The sequence below is a fragment of the Engystomops pustulosus genome, chromosome 1 (assembly GCF_040894005.1).
Source record: "Engystomops pustulosus chromosome 1, aEngPut4.maternal, whole genome shotgun sequence".
Classification (NCBI taxonomy): Eukaryota; Metazoa; Chordata; class Amphibia; order Anura; family Leptodactylidae; genus Engystomops; species Engystomops pustulosus.
The window spans coordinates 17,819,301-17,835,629 of record NC_092411.1 but is presented as its reverse complement, the minus strand read 5'-3'; the positions used below and the strand labels follow the sequence as shown (position 1 = coordinate 17,835,629).

General features: G+C 44.0%; 1 protein-coding gene across 4 annotated transcripts in view; it reads left to right on the top strand.

Moving 5' to 3' along the window:
* PDZD2 (PDZ domain containing 2) overlaps positions 1-16,329 on the top strand; it is a 243,302-nt gene that overhangs the window by 45,428 nt on the left and 181,545 nt on the right. For all 4 annotated transcript variants that reach the window (XM_072134274.1, XM_072134263.1, XM_072134271.1 and 1 more), the window contains exon 2: positions 2,449-3,200. In XM_072134274.1, the coding sequence (XP_071990375.1) occupies positions 2,725-3,200 (476 nt within the window). In that variant the 5' untranslated portion in view covers positions 2,449-2,724. The remainder of the gene's footprint in view (positions 1-2,448; positions 3,201-16,329) is intronic.

The following is a 16,329-nucleotide window of genomic DNA, read 5'->3' as shown; positions in this document are numbered from 1 at the left end:
GCCAACCACAATGCAATGACAATACGGAGAAGGTAATTACAGCCCGGACTCTGCCAGAACTGCAATAACGAGGCGGATTTTGGGTTGTAGATTACATTCTCAGTTTAATTTGTGAAAGCAGCAAATGTATGTAAAGATGTTCTACAACACTTTTGATAGATGAAGAGATGAAAAGGCAGTAACACACTGCAATAATGTACGACACAGGCAGCATGTTATAGAGCAGGAGTAGCTGAGCAGATTGTACATAGTGTCCTAACTGCAGGCAGCATGTTATATAGCAGGAGTAGCTGAGCAGATTATACATAGTGTCCCATCTACAGGTAGCATGTTATAGAGCAGGAGGAGCTGAGCAGATTGTATATAGTGTCCTATCTGCAGGCAGCATGTTATAGAGCAGGAGGCGCTGAGCAGATTGTATATAGTGTCCTATCTGCAGGCAGCATGTTATAGAGCAGGAGGAGCTGAGCAGATTGTATATAGTGTCCTATCTGCAGGCAGCATGTTATAGAGCAGGAGCAGCTGAGCAGATTGTATATAGTGTCCTATCTGCAGGTAGCATGTTATAGAGCAAGAGCAGTAGAGCAGATTGTGCATATTGTCCTATCTGCAGACAGCATGTTATAGAGCAGAAGGTGCTGAGCAGATTGTATATAGTGTCCCATCTGCAGGCAGCATGTTATAGAGCAAGAGCAGTAGAGCAGATTGTGCATATTGTCCTATCTGCAGACAGCATGTTATAGAGCAGAAGGTGCTGAGCAGATTGTATATAGTGTCCCATCTACAGGCAGCATGTTATAGAGCAAGAGCAGTAGAGCAGATTGTACATAGTGTCCTACCTGCAGGCAGCATGTTATAGAGCAGGAGGAGCTGAGCAGATTGTACATAGTGTCCTATCTGCAGGCAGCATGTTATAGAGCAGGAGGAGCTGAGCAGATTGCAGGCTGACACCACGAGTCTATATCGCTGGTGCATATACCCGCCCTTTGCACCTGGATGCATTTCTTGTTGCTCCTCTTGGGATTATGGAGAGAAGATATTGGATGTGTTATCTGTAACCACTCTGCGTGTATAATCCTGATTTACCATAAGTAGCTGTTAGATGTTTCTGCGCTTCCATTATAGGAGACCCCCCTCCCTGCGCTATTAATGGCCGTGTACTACTATGTGCACTCTGCATTGTTATGCTGATGGTAAATGCAGTGTCTGGATTATTCATAATGATGCTTTTAGTACTGCAGTGTTTTTTATATGCAGGTTTAACCCTCTGTTATCCGTTCTGTGCGCGGCAGGTGTGGTTGTATTACTTTGTTGCATGCAGTTGCTTGGGTTGAGGTTGAAACATGTTTGCACAGCACTTGGATCCCATATACTCCATATACACCGTTTACACTAGCCTTATGCCTTCTGTTTATGATGGGGCCATGAATAGTTTGACAGATCCATGATTTACGGGTCACTAACTTAAAGGGAAGGCATCCCTAGATTTTACCCAATTAACCTACCACCCGCCACAGGTGAAATCTCAGTCGTATACCTTTGAAAATCTCCTCCAAAGTCATGTGACAGTGAGAAGAGAAGAGTCATATTTTAGCAGAGATGAGTCAACTTTGGGAAACATTACTTCCGCCACCCCTATCTTCTGCTCTGTAGAACCCAGAAGCACAGTGCTGATGTCATCTGAAAGATAACAATCTCATCTTTCAGATCGCAAAATGTGAATCTTCTCTGCTCGTTGTCACATGAGCTTAGAGGTAATTCTCTTTTTTTTATAGGTAAACCAGTGAGACATTTCATACCCTACCTGAGGGGACTAGTAATTTAATTGGGTAAACTCTATCGACAGAGTCCCTTTAAGACTTTAATAACTCCAGGGCTGCTCATACTGTTAAAAAAATACCAAAAATCTTGGCGGAAATCCCCTTGAAGAATTCAAGAATGAGCATATTTCTACATTGGACATCCACATATTATGGTGTAGGGTGCCCCCTTGTCTCCAGATTGTGGGGTCTTTTGGCCCTATCCTGCCTAGAAAGTTGGCCACCGCATCCAGGCAGAGTTAATGCCGAGGTGGTTGACGGTGTCCAGGGCTCTCCATATCTTGGGTACACCCAGTATAGACCCTTGCCAAAAAGGCTTTAGAGTCTCGAAGGCCTCCATGGACTTGTTCTCATGTGACCTATGCAGCATTGTGTAGACCTGAAATCACCCGACAGACTCCTTTTAAAAGTCCAACCCTGTACTTCTCCTTCTTGGCATCTCTTACGCCCATAATTTGCTCCGTACCAGCCATCTCATGTGGTTTCAGACCAAACGTATCCCAGCAACTCTGCGCAAAACATCGGCTAAGGAAATGAGACATTTTTGGTTAACCATAGTATTCCTTTATAAAATATATATAATAAACTTGTGATGACTATATATAACTCTGTCCATTATATTTTGTAGGTTGAACGTTGGATGGTTTGTTCTCTTGGATCAGACTCTGGATCTTTTGTGAGTTGTGGGATCTTTGGATGTTTTCTCCATGTGGCCTTCTTCCTATGACTCTTGAGTTGTCTTGTTTTCGTTGGTTTCGTTGGGTTCTCCCGAGTATCAGAATGTGATGCTACCTCAAGGTTCGTAATGGCTCTTCTCAAATTCAATTCTTCATCCATGAACCATCAACTGGTGCCTATGCACCTCATATCTTTCCCATGATGGTCCAATTATTCGCTGCTTACAATGCCGATCACTCAGGAGAATGCTGCGTTTCATCTGACTCTTCTACATCAATGGCTCAAGGACAACCTCAAGGCAAGAGAAGATGGACCAGAGGAAGTCTTGTATGTGGCGGCCATCCAGAAACTCAAAGAATACATCCAGCTCAACTTTAACTTGGAGGAGGCGATGTCCACCAGGTACCAAAGCTCCTTAGATGTGGAGATCTGCACTGCTTATCTCACCAGAGATGGAGAGGAGGACATGGTCCTTGGTCTGAATTTTGGAAACATTCCGATATTTGGCCACTGTGGGGAAAAGAGGAGAGGAAGTAAGAAAAGGAAGGTGCAGAATGGTCCGGTGCTCGATGTCGGATGTATATGGATTACGGATTTGAAAAAGCAGAGTCCGGCCGCCAGGAGCGGGAGGATAAAGCTACGGGATGAGGTCTTGTCCTTGAATGGTCAACTGATGGTTGGTGTTGATGTCACTGGTGCCAGGTAATGTTATTGCTATGCGTTTATTGAACAGTTACTAGGGATTCGTCAGCAGGTGTGAACATACAGACTGCAGTCAGTGTTATGTATTGTCCCTGGAGAGATGTGAAATCATAACTTTGTGTTGTTAGTAGCAGCAGGACTGTGAAATATGAATTTTTTTCTCCATGATTATAGCTGCTACTAATATACTAAGCAAAGTTTAAGTTACACACCTCTACAGGGACGATACCTTACACTGGCTGCAGAGAGCACTGAGCACAGAAGTGTGGGGACACCCCTGCCCCCTTACCAGTGAACTTATAGAAACTACATTCCTGGAATATAAATTCATATATCATGGTTCTGCTGCTACCAAGAAAACAAAGGTATGACCACACATTGGTCCCGGGACAATATGTAACATTGGCTGCAGAGAGCACTGAGCTGACAGTACATAACACCGACTGGGGAGAGCACAGAGCACAGCAGTGTGAGGACACACCTACAGTGCACTTGGAGAATCTACAATTCTGCAATGCAAATCCATATATCACAGTCCTGCTGCTACTAACATATACAATGGAATGATTACACATATCTTCAGGGATGATACTGAGAACTACCTGCAGTCTGCATGGTTACACCTGCTGACAGGTTCCTTTTTAATATGAAGAATTATTATTGCTGTGTCAGTACAGGTGGGGCAGGTATTGTTTATCTGGGTTACTTTTTCTGACATTTACAGTTTTTTTTTTTTACCATTTATATCGATCCTACGAAAAATTCTAAATAGTCACATTTTTTTTCCAGTAGTTATTTTCTTACAGATTTACACTCAACAAAGTTGCTATGTTTCCTCTTTTGGCTTGTTGTAAAGTTGTTGCAATTCTAACAAGCAAATGAGTGTTTCCATTCACTGAGAGCAAGCAGAGTTCTTACAGCAGACAGATGTGGTTACAATAATGTAATGGAGTCTGCAGGAATAATCCGTGCAGCGGAGGCCTCGGGTATCTTGAGGTTTCTGTCTCTTTAAATTTTCTCTCCTGGATTGTAATATTTCGTTCTTGTTAAATAATGACTTTCCATGGAGCGGCTCGGACTGGTGTTTGTTTAAGGCATGAGGTAAGTTAATTGTGTTGCCCTTAGCTTTTTGGCATTGGTCCTGGCCCCTCGGACCACCCTGGTACTCGCAGTGTGATGGACCTGCCTGCGCTGGAAAGCACCGGGGCTTTTATTTCATTAGGTTATTGGGCCGCTGCCATACGGTTCTGGTTTAGGGTTTAACCACCTTACTAAGTGTATAATAACCTGCAGACAAAGAGGGTCTATTCCCCCCCCCCTATGTATCGCCCTCGTAAAGAGGCTTTCCTGGGAAATCACTGAATTACTGGCGCTTAGGGGCAGCCTTATGTCATGGAATCGGCAGATTTTAAGGGGGGTGGGGGGGTTTGTAGTACTACGGCTGCTCCTATCAGCGCCAACTTTTACATAGAGTAGTGACTATATGACCAATATAAGACATATTGGGGTCCTCCATCGGTGACTGCAAACTCCCATGATGCATAAAGTAATGTCTTTTTCAAATCTGTTGCTCCTGGCCACCAGCAGGGGGCTCCAGTGTGTAATGGTGGCAGATGTCTCAGGCACTGGAACTTACTGTGACTACTCTCCGTCCTGCCTATACTAGTGCTAAGCAAGGAAAGCAGGTGCCCTGACTGCCCACTATTGGTTGCACAAACATTCGGTAACTTTATGAGACCATCACATCTTACCCAAGATATCTAAGGCACCTCCCCCCCCATGGTAAGGTGCCTGAGCAATAAGGTTCCTAAGTGTCTAGAGTCCATGTTTGACCTCTGTTATCTTACTCTTAACCTGCTCCATACTACCTGAACTCTGAGCCACCTGTGACCTGGACATTGCTCTCTACTTGCCCTGACCTTGGCTTGTCAGCTGACCATGTATTCCTGAGCATCACTTGACCCACATGGTTACGCAGCAACCTGGGAGTCCCCTATAGGGAAGGCACCACCTAGTGACTCTTTAAACTGAGCCCTTCGATGCATTAGGAGGTACAGTTACATCGTAGTGTGGTAAGGGATGTATGGGCTGAGCCTTCTCCATGCAAGACAGGAGCCTCTCTGGGGGTACCATGGCTGTAATCCGGCACAATATGTTGTAACCAATAAGCCGCATAAGTAATCAGACCTCCTAGGGGTCTAACACCATAGTGGGCATGTAATTTTTTTTTTTTTTTTTTTCAAACTTAAAATTACCCCTAGAAAATAAATAAAATAATAAGTATATTTTCAATATTAAAATCTAAAAATAAGTATCCCATCCAGCGATCCAGCAAAGTCATCAATTTTTTTTTACTATATCAAAATGTAATAAAACACATTTAAATTTTGTATCTTAATGGTGGGACCGATCCAAAGAATAAAGGGGAGGAGTCATTAGGAGCGGACAGTGAAAGCCATAATAACAGAGCCCTCAAGAAAATGGCGCAAAAGTGTCTTTTTCTTGTTACTTTTAATTTGGATTTTTTTTCCAGCTTCCCAGTACATTGCAGGGAACATTTTAATACTTATACTAGGGAATAGAATATTGTATGCATAAAAAAATCCCTCATACAGCTCTGTTAAAGGAAATCATCCATCATTATATAAACCAGGGACATTACTAATAGATGCAGACACCGGGACTGTGGTAATCTTCTTATATGTGTTATCCTTCCTTCTAAAATCTACTTTTATAATTATGCTAATGAGTCAGAATGGCTCAGGGTGTGTGTGTGTATTAGATTCACAGGCTGTTACACTGTGCAGGAGCATTCCCTCTCTCACTGTGTGAGATTACAGCAGGCAGGGGGAGTGCTGAGGGAGTAGGGGAGAAGGGGGAGACAGTGTAACAGCCTGTGAAGCTGTAACAACCACCAGATCCCTTCAGGCTCATCAGCATAATTTTAAAAGTTGATTTTTAGAAGGAAGGAGGCCAAAGATAAGAAATATAAGAAGATTCCCACAGTCACGGTGCCTGGATCTATGAGTAAGTGATTTCCTTTAAAGTAAAAATAAAAAAAGTTTTGGAAGTGGGGAGCTAAAAAAAGAACGCTGCGGCAATGACAAGGGGTTAATATGTTGTGATTTGCCTTTTTATGACTTCTGGGATCCCCACTTTTCCCACACCAGGCGGATGTAGTATTTTTTGCCACGTTTTTACGATTTATTTTTTCTGTCCTGGCCTGTGCCATAATTCTATGTTGCCGTAGTCTGTGGTGAATTTATGTAGAATTTTCGGTGGTGATTTAGAGGGAATCTTGTATAAACACCGCAGATAACAATTCTGGGAATGATCGCCGCCTGCCTGGATATTGTGTCTTGTGATGTTCCTGAGATATTTCCTGAATGATGTTTCTTATAAACATTGTTATCTGGGGGTCACACCACAATGGCCGACATGGGGACAGGGCACAGTATACAGTACATGTATACACTGCTCAGCCACGTGTATGGACGAGTCCTGCGCAGAAGATAGCAGCAGCAGGAGATTGCCGGTGTAAAGTAACAAGTAAAAAGTTGCTTTTATTGTAGAAAAGTCATACAAAGTTATGGCTTCTGCATAGATTGAAGTAAAAACCTTACTAAGACCCAGACCTGGTGTTATTTTGGGGTTAATCCTACATTTCCAGCAGTGTGATGCTGCCCCCTGGTGGTCCAACCTCTTTAGTTGTATTAATTGGGTTCCATAAAAATTGACTTTTCAAAAACTTTTTCACAAACTTAACTGATGGTGGATGTGTCCTCGTAAGAAGTTCCTTAAGGACTTCATTTATTATAACGCTATATCCTGTCATCGTAGAAATATTGAGTTATAAAAGTTATGCAAATTACCATTGGATACTCAGGTTAAGTCACCCGAGCACCTCAGGAAACCCCATATTTTAATTTATGTATTCCCCCCACCCCCCGAGCGCATGGATACATCACGATAGCTCTTCAGAATTCTAGAATTTTGATTGTTGTTGTCCAGTTTTACGATACTGGATACCGATACGATACTTTCAAGAAAAGCAAAAAAGTATTGTCTGGATTCAGTGATTTTGGTTTGGGGGCGGGGCTCAGCCCAATCGCATATGCGTTTCCAATGAAACAGATGCGATTGGTAACGATCAAGGTGAAGGTTGTCCTGGTAATATAAAATGTAGAATTTATTTTGCGTCTTATACATTTTTATTAATTGAATTTAACTATTAATGATAATAAAAATAATAAAAAAAGATAAAGTAGATCCATCTCTATCTACCAGTGCAATTGAGCTTGTGTTACATTGTAACCCTATGGAAACTGTAGCGAGGAAATAATCCTCCCAGTGACAAGCAGTCTAGTGGGTAGAAGATCTGTCCTGTATCTCTATGGCAGGTGGAGTGTGGAGGTTGTGAGTGCAAATCCCGGGATAAGCAAAATATTATTTAATTGAATAACATGAAATGATTTAGAACCTTGTGTCGGGGGAAGCCCTGGGAGATGTAGAAACACCATATATGGACAGATGAGGATATTTTCCTGATGACTTGGTCCCTTGTCTTTAACCCAACACCTCTAAACAGAGGGTTCCTCGACCAGCCACATCTATACAAAGGATTCCCCGACCAGCCACATCTATACAAAGGATTCCCTGCCCAATGTCTGCTCTGGGGAAGCCCTGGGAGATGTAGAGACACCATTTATGTACAGATGGGGATATTTCCCCGATGACGTGCTTATAAGCTGACACATCTACACAAAGGTTTCCCCGACCCGATACATCTATACAAAGAATTCCCTGACCCAATATATCTATACAAAGAATTCCCTGACCCAATATATCTATACAAAGAATTCCCTGACCCGATATATCTATACAAAGAATTCCCTGACCCGATATATCTATACAAAGAATTCCCTGACCCAGTATATATATACAAAGGATTCCCTGACCCGATACATCTATGCAAAGGATGCATCTATGCAAATGAAGTTTCTATCTCACCCCAAGTGCTTTATTCCCATCTGTGTAGGTCAGTACTTATGTGATGGAGGGCTGCTGGGGATGGAAGTAAGTTGCTATTTCACCTCAAGTGATTTATATGATCCTGCAGCAGATTCTCCTCTACTTCTTAAGTTTTTGAATTTCATAAAAGTCAATAGTTTCCTTTGAAAAATTAAAAAAATGTATGGCTCTTGAAAGTCGAAAGATGAGCACGGTCATGAAGGGGCCAAAGTTGCGGTTAGGCTAATGATAGGTCGAGAAGTAAACCTTAGTTTATTAATGCGCTATTAAAAGTATCCTCTAGGGGGCAGTATATCACAATGTATTCGACTCCCACTTTACTCGTTTCTTGAGAAGCTTTTCCTCACGAAGCAAACAACGCGTTGTCCCTGTCGCTCTGTGTCATCCTGACCTGATTTTCTGCAGATTCCCGAGACAAATCCATTTCTGTGAGACACAAAGCGCTAAAATCCTATGATGTAACCCCTGCTAGCGGCTCATTGTTCTGGAGCACGGAGCTAATCCTGTATCCTGCGCCCCGCTATTGTTATCCGGAGTAATTTCCCTGTATATCTGATTCATTCCCACTAGTAATGTGCACAGAAAGTATGTGAACCCTGACTATGGGGCGGTTTTTAGGAAGTGGATTGTTCCCAGGCCGAGGTAATATAAGGGGAAGTTTATTTTCCTGTTTTGGGCCAATATAATTGAATTGACCTGAATGGGATTATATATATATACAGGCGGTCCCCTACTTAAGGACACCCGACTTACAGACAACCCATAGTTACAGACGGACCCCTCTGCCCACTGTGACCTCTGGTGAAGCTCTCTGGATGCTTTACTATAGTCCCAGACTGCAATGGTCAGCTGTAAGATGCCTGTAATGAAGCTTTATTGATAATTCTTGGGCCAATTACACCAAAAATTTCGAAACTCCAATTGTCACTGGGGCAAAAGAAAAAAGATTGTCTAGAACTTCCATTATAAAATATACAGTTTCGACTTACATACAAATTCAACTTAAGAACAAACCTCCAGACCCTATCTTGTATGTAACCCGGGGACTGCCTGTACATATAATACAAGGCAAAAGGAAACAGACACCTGAATATAAGAAAAGCAGACTTAGCATCAGAGTATAGGAAGCAATACGGAGAGCAGCGGCGCTACATCGGCACCACTTATCTCCTGGCAGAGGGGATCTACTCCAACACCTCAGCTCTGTGTCCAGAAAATACCTCTATAATGGCAGCTTAGATACAGCAGCACAGCTCTGTGTCTGGTAGATACCTCTAAAATGTTAGCTTAGATACAGTAGCTCAGCTCTGTGTCCTGTAGATATCTCTATAATGGCAGCTTAGATACAATAGTTCAGCTCTTTGTCTGGTAGATACCTCTATAATGGCAGCTTAGATACAGAAGCTCAGCTCTGTGTCCGGTAGATACCTCTATAATGTCAGCTTAGATACAGCAGCTCAGCTCTGTGTCCTGTAGATGCCTCTATAATGGCAGCTTAGATACAGTAGCTCAGCTCTGTGTCCTGTAGATGCCTCTATAATGGCAGCTTAGATACAGTAGCTCAGCTCTGTGTCCTGTAGATATCTCAATAATGGCAGCTTAGATACAGTAGCTCAGCTCTGTGTCCTGTAGATGCCTCTATAATGGCAGCTTAGATACAGTAGCTCAGCTCTGTGTCCTGTAGATATCTCTATAATGACAGCTTAGATACAGTAGCTCAGCTCTGTGTCCTGTAGATATCTCTATAATGGCAGCTTAGATACAGTAGCTCATCTCTGTGTCTTGTAGATACCTCTATAATGTCAGCTTAGATACAGTAGCTCAGCTCTGTGTCCTGTAGATGCCTCTATAATGGCAGCTTAGATACAGTAGCTCAGCTCTGTGTCCTGTAGATGCCTCTATAATGGCAGCTTAGATACAGTAGCTCAGCTCTGTGTCCTGTAGATATCTCAATAATGGCAGCTTAGATACAGTAGCTCAGCTCTGTGTCCTGTAGATGCCTCTATAATGGCAGCTTAGATACAGTAGCTCAGCTCTGTGTCCTGTAGATATCTCTATAATGACAGCTTAGATACAGTAGCTCAGCTCTGTGTCCTGTAGATATCTCTATAATGGCAGCTTAGATACAGTAGCTCATCTCTGTGTCTTGTAGATACCTCTATAATGGCAGCTTAGATACAATAGCCCAGCTCTGTGTCTGGTAGATGTACACAGTGTACAATGTTTCAGCTCTTTGAACAGTAAATTCCTCTGTAACACTGATTAGATACATGTTGTACACAGAGCAGCGGTTCAGCTATTGCCGGAATATTGTAAATCTCAGTGCAGGGAGCAGGAAGAAATTCATTATACTTATTATACTTACACCACATAGAGGAGGAGCAGTGTACACTTACACCACACAGAGGAGGAGCGGCGTACACTTACACCACACAGAGGAGGAGCAGTGTACACTTACACCACACAGAGGAGGAGCAGTGTACACTTACACCACACAGAGGAGGAGCGGCGTACACTTACACCACACAGAGGAGGAGCGGTGTACACTTACACCACACAGAGGAGGAGCAGTGTACACTTACACCACACAGAGGAGGAGCGGTGTACACTTACACCACACAGAGGAGGAGCGGTGTACACTTACACCACACAGAGGAGGAGCAGTGTACACTTACACCACACAGAGGAGGAGCAGTGTACACTTACACCACACAGAGGAGGAGCGGCGTACACTTACACCACACAGAGGAGGAGCGGTGTACACTTACACCACACAGAGGAGGAGCAGTGTACACTTACACCACACAGAGGAGGAGCGGTGTACACTTACACCACACAGAGGAGGAGCGGTGTACACTTACACCACACAGAGGAGGAGCGGCGTACACTTACACCACACAGAGGAGGAGCGGTGTACACTTACACCACACAGAGGAGGAGCAGTGTACACTTACACCACACAGAGGAGGAGCGGTGTACACTTACACCACACAGAGGAGGAGCGGTGTACACTTACACCACACAGAGGAGGAGCGGTGTACACTTACACCACACAGAGGAGGAGCGGCGTACACTTACACCACACAGAGGAGGAGCGGCGTACACTTACACCACACAGAGGAGGAGCGGCGTACACTTACACCACACAGAGGAGGAGCGGTGTACACTTACACCACACAGAGGAGGAGCGGTGTACACTTACACCACACAGAGGAGGAGCGGTGTACACTTACACCACACAGAGGAGGAGCGGTGTACACTTACACCACACAGAGGAGGAGCGGTGTACACTTACACCACACAGAGGAGGAGCGGCGTACACTTACACCACATAGAGGAGGAGCGGTGTACACTTACACCACACAGAGGAGGAGCGGTGTACACTTACACCACACAGAGGAGGAGCGGTGTACACTTACACCACACAGAGGAGGAGCGGTGTACACTTACACCACACAGAGGAGGAGCGGCGTACACTTACACCACACAGAGGAGGAGCGGTGTACACTTACACCACACAGAGGAGGAGCGGTGTACACTTACACCACACAGAGGAGGAGCGGCGTACACTTACACCACACAGAGGAGGAGCAGTGTACACTTACACCACACAGAGGAGGAGCAGCGTACACTACGCCAAATTTTATGCCTAAATTATTAAATGTTCTGTTGTTTTCTTCAATTAAAGTTTTGAGGAAATTGTTGGAAATGTATCCATACACACAAATCTGTATCTCAAAAATGCAAAAAAATGACCAAATGTTCAAAATTCCGCAAATCTTCTGTGCAAAAGGTAACATTTCCCAATATAGGCAGTCCCCGGGTTACGTACAAGATGGGGTCCGGAGGTTTGTTCTTAAGTTGAATTTGTATGTAAGTGGAAACTGTATATTTTATTATTGTAGATCCAGAGAAAAAAAAAAAATTGGCCCCAGTGACAATTGGAGTTTAAACATTTTTTGCTGTAATGGGACCAAGGATTATCAATAAAGCTTCAGTACAGACACCTTACAGCTGATCAGTGCAGTCTGGGACTATAGTAAAGCATTCAGAAAGCTTCACCAGAGGTCAGAGGGGTCTGTCTGTAACTATGGGTTGTCTGTAAGTCGGGTGTCCTTAAGTAGGGGACCGCCTGTATGTAAAAATGCCTATGACTGAGGAGTACACTGCGCGCCGTGATATCTGCTCTCACATCCCTCCCAGTGTTCCCAGTTACAATGGTGGTGGTGTGTTTTGCCTGTCATGTGTAATGAAACACAGAGTATCCAGATCTTTCGTCCAGTCTAGAGGGGATTGGAGTTAAGTGAAATGTTTTAAGGACACATCCGGTAACCAGGGACCTAAAATCAAAATAAGTGGTGGTGGATGGATATATTTATGTTGGACGCTCAACTCCCCTCCCCCTTCACTGCCTGTTCCTTACTGACAGTAATAATGAATGGAGAACATCATCATGCAATTTTAGGCTGTTTAAGAGGTCTACATTAGAACCTGCCAGATCCCATCAGTTGGGTCTATGGGATGCCTGTAGTGTCCACTGTATGAATGGGGGCTTCCTTAAGAGCAGAAGGTTCTTCAGTTTGTTTCTCTAGAGCAGAGATCCAACATTTCCTCAAGAGCAAAGGGTCCTTCAGAGCTGAAGGTCCTCCTGCTCGGAAGATCTGAAGTTCCCCCAGAGTCTTCCAAACAAAAGGGACCCCTAATTTCTCTGGAGCGGAGGCTCGGCCTGGGTTCTGTGGAGCGGAGGCTCTGCCTGGGTTCTGTGGAGCGGAGGCTCGGCCTGGGTTCTGTGGAGCGGAGGCTCGGCCTGGGTTCTCTGGAGCGGAGGCTCGGCCTGGGTTCTCTGGAGCGGAGGCTCGGCCTGGGTTCTCTGGAGCGGAGGCTCGGCCTGGGTTCTCTGGAGCGGAGGCTCGGCCTGGGTTCTGTGGAGCGGAGGCTCGGCCTGGGTTCTGTGGAGCGGAGGCTCGGCCTGGGTTCTGTGGAGCTGAGGCTCGGCCTGGGTTCTGTGGAGCGGAGGCTCGGCCTGGGTTCTGTGGAGCGGAGGCTCGGCCTGGGTTCTGTGGAGCGGAGGCTCGGCCTGGGTTCTGTGGAGCGGAGGCTCGGCCTGGGTTCTGTGGAGCGGAGGCTCGGCCTGGGTTCTGTGGAGCGGAGGCTCGGCCTGGGTTCTGTGGAGCGGAGGCTCGGCCTGGGTTCTGTGGAGCGGAGGCTCGGCCTGGGTTCTGTGGAGCGGAGGCTCGGCCTGGGTTCTGTGGAGCGGAGGCTCGGCCTGGGTTCTGTGGAGCGGAGGCTCGGCCTGGGTTCTGTGGAGCGGAGGCTCGGCCTGGGTTCTGTGGAGCGGAGGCTCGGCCTGGGTTCTGTGGAGCGGAGGCTCGTCTGTTTTTTTCGGAGCAGGTGTATGATGACGGTCTCAGTTACTACTTCTTAGTCTTTTTTTTTTTGTCTCATTTTGCCTTTTTGGGCAGTTTTAAAAAGGTTAATTAGTATGGACTATCCCTTTAAACAGCCAGAGCTACCATATCTTAGAACTTACATAATACATACATGACATACATTTTCACGTGCAGAATACGAGTTAACGTCTTACAGCTTCATCCTCAGAGGGGTTTAAATATTCATTAAGTTAAGCACTTTCCCATTTAACTTGATGATCGTCATTTGCCTGAACGAGTCTACAGCGAAGATGAGCAAAGATTTTTTCCCTTAGAAGCTCCTTCAGCTTGGGAGGTTTTGTGATGATGTGATGCTACTGTGAATCTTCTCTACATCCAGGGATCAATTTCTGATAAAAGAAGATTTAATAGTGTAAGATATGTCATTTATGGATGATTGCTATGGGCAACAATGTAAAATTTACTTTAGACAGTTACATAATACTTCCCCATTGGCTTCTATTGGAGAATGTGAGCATGCTCAGTGACCTGTGCTGAGATCTCAGCGCAGGGAGGTGGAAGGAATAGGACTGTATTCATAACCTATGGTAATCGGTTTATTCGGTGTTATCTATAAGTGATGCCTGTCTGTTACGATAATATTAATAAAAAGTGATCTCTACAAAACAGGAAGTGTCAGCCTATTGTATGGTTTAGTAGTAAGTGCACAGAGACACAGATGACTTTATCACCTTGGTTAATCCTGTGTTATAGAAGTTTATATAAATTAATACTAGAGTTGTAATGCTGCCTATGATGGTAATGAGATGTCTGCTGAGAAGTGATCTCTACAGAACAGGAACACAACGGTATCAGAATCACAGCTGATCGCATTTCTATAGTAATTCCTATAAATCCTAACTAGTGCATAAAGCTGCAATCCATATTAAAATAATTACAGGATGAGTATTTACTGTGGAGCCCATTGTATAAGCACATCTGGACAATGTTTGTATGAGAATCCTGTAGGTTTTAGGCTACAGATGTTATGTCTTGGCCCAAATATCTTTGACAGTCTTGTCTTGCAATATGTCTTCATGTTTCTTTCATTTGGTCCTTAAAGTGCATCTTAACTCAGATGTTAAAAGACTGGATGTTCTGTATTTTCTCTCAGGGTAGACCAGGGTCACTTGTTAATTCTTACAACTTTAGGCTGCAATGTATCAAAGTTACTTCAGCCATTACTATCATTTAGTCACTTTAGGTTCCATAGAGAACTTTTGGTCTTGCTCTGTTCCCCTGTCTCTTTTTCCATCTACTCTTCTATTTCTCCTTTCCATGCTGGGATTTCCTGCTGTGAGAGGGGATGCACAGCAGGTTTAGTTCACAGTGTAGACCCTAAACTACAGGTTTATAAATTTGCTAAGATGAAGTTTTTTGACCTTTTTACTAGAGTTCTGTATAAAGACAAACCCACCCTTATCCTTCCCATTTCATTTTCTCCAGCTTCACTTCCTGTACAAGTAAGAAAATAATGATTGAAACCTGACTTAAATTAAATTATAATTGGGTATTGGAGAGGGGAAAATATTTCCACTGAAATTGGTGCTAGAATTTCCTTCAAGGAGATGGGAAGAAAAAGCTGAAATTGTACTGAATTTCTTTCTACGAAAGGTGGAGATAGAGCTGCTTATTTCACAGCTTGCAACTTTAAATGGTGCTGGGATTTCCTGCTGTGGGAGAGCAAGAGGGAGCTGCTTATTTTACACATTGAAGCTTAATGGTGCTGGGATTTTTTTTTGTTGCTGTTATAGGGAAGATAGAGCTGCTTAATTCACAACTTGAAGATTGAAATGCTCCTGAGATTTTTACTATGAGAGGGGAGGAGACTTATTTTATATATTGTAGCTTGAAATGGTGCTTGGCTTTCCTATTAGGAGAGAAGAAGTGCTGCTTAGTTCACAGCTTGTAGCTTTAAATGCTGCTAGGATTTCCTGCTGGGTGAGGGGAACAATGAGAAGTTTATTTAAATGCCGATATGAGTGGTGCTGGGAGAGCGGAAGAGAAGGAAGCATGGTGGCTCCGTGGTTAGCACTACAGCCTTGCAGCGCTGTGGTCCTGGGCTCAAGTCCCATCCAGGTCAACCTCTGCAAAGAGTTTGTATGTTTTCCCGTGTTTGTGTGGGATTCCTCCGGGTCCTCCAGTTTCCTCCCACACTCCAAAACATACAGGTCCGTTGATTGGATTGTGATCCCCATTGGGGACTGGGACTGATTTGGCGAACTCTGTGCAGCGCTGCGTAATCTATGTGCACTATAAATAAAGGAATTATTATTATTATTATTATTATTATTAAATGCAAGCTTTATTGGGCTTGGTTTGTGTCTATTTTTTACAACTTGGCTTTTTGTTTGTTCTGTAAAGAGCTTCCTTCCCCAGTCCTGAGAAATTACCTGTTTCAAGCTTTCTTTTGGTCATGTCTCTCATTACGGCTTTTTTCTAGATGGACCATATAATCTCGCCGCTTTCCTTTACACTGTGTTTTCGCGGATGGTTAATGTTTATTTTTTTTATAACTCGTTGGAATGTTGAGGAATTTTCAGAACAAAGGTTACAAACCACGAGATTGAAGGGGAACGCTGGAAGGCACTAAATATATAGAGATCTTCAGTCTAGAGAATTACAGCCTTGACTGTGACCGGCCTTGTATGTACAGATGCATCTCATCT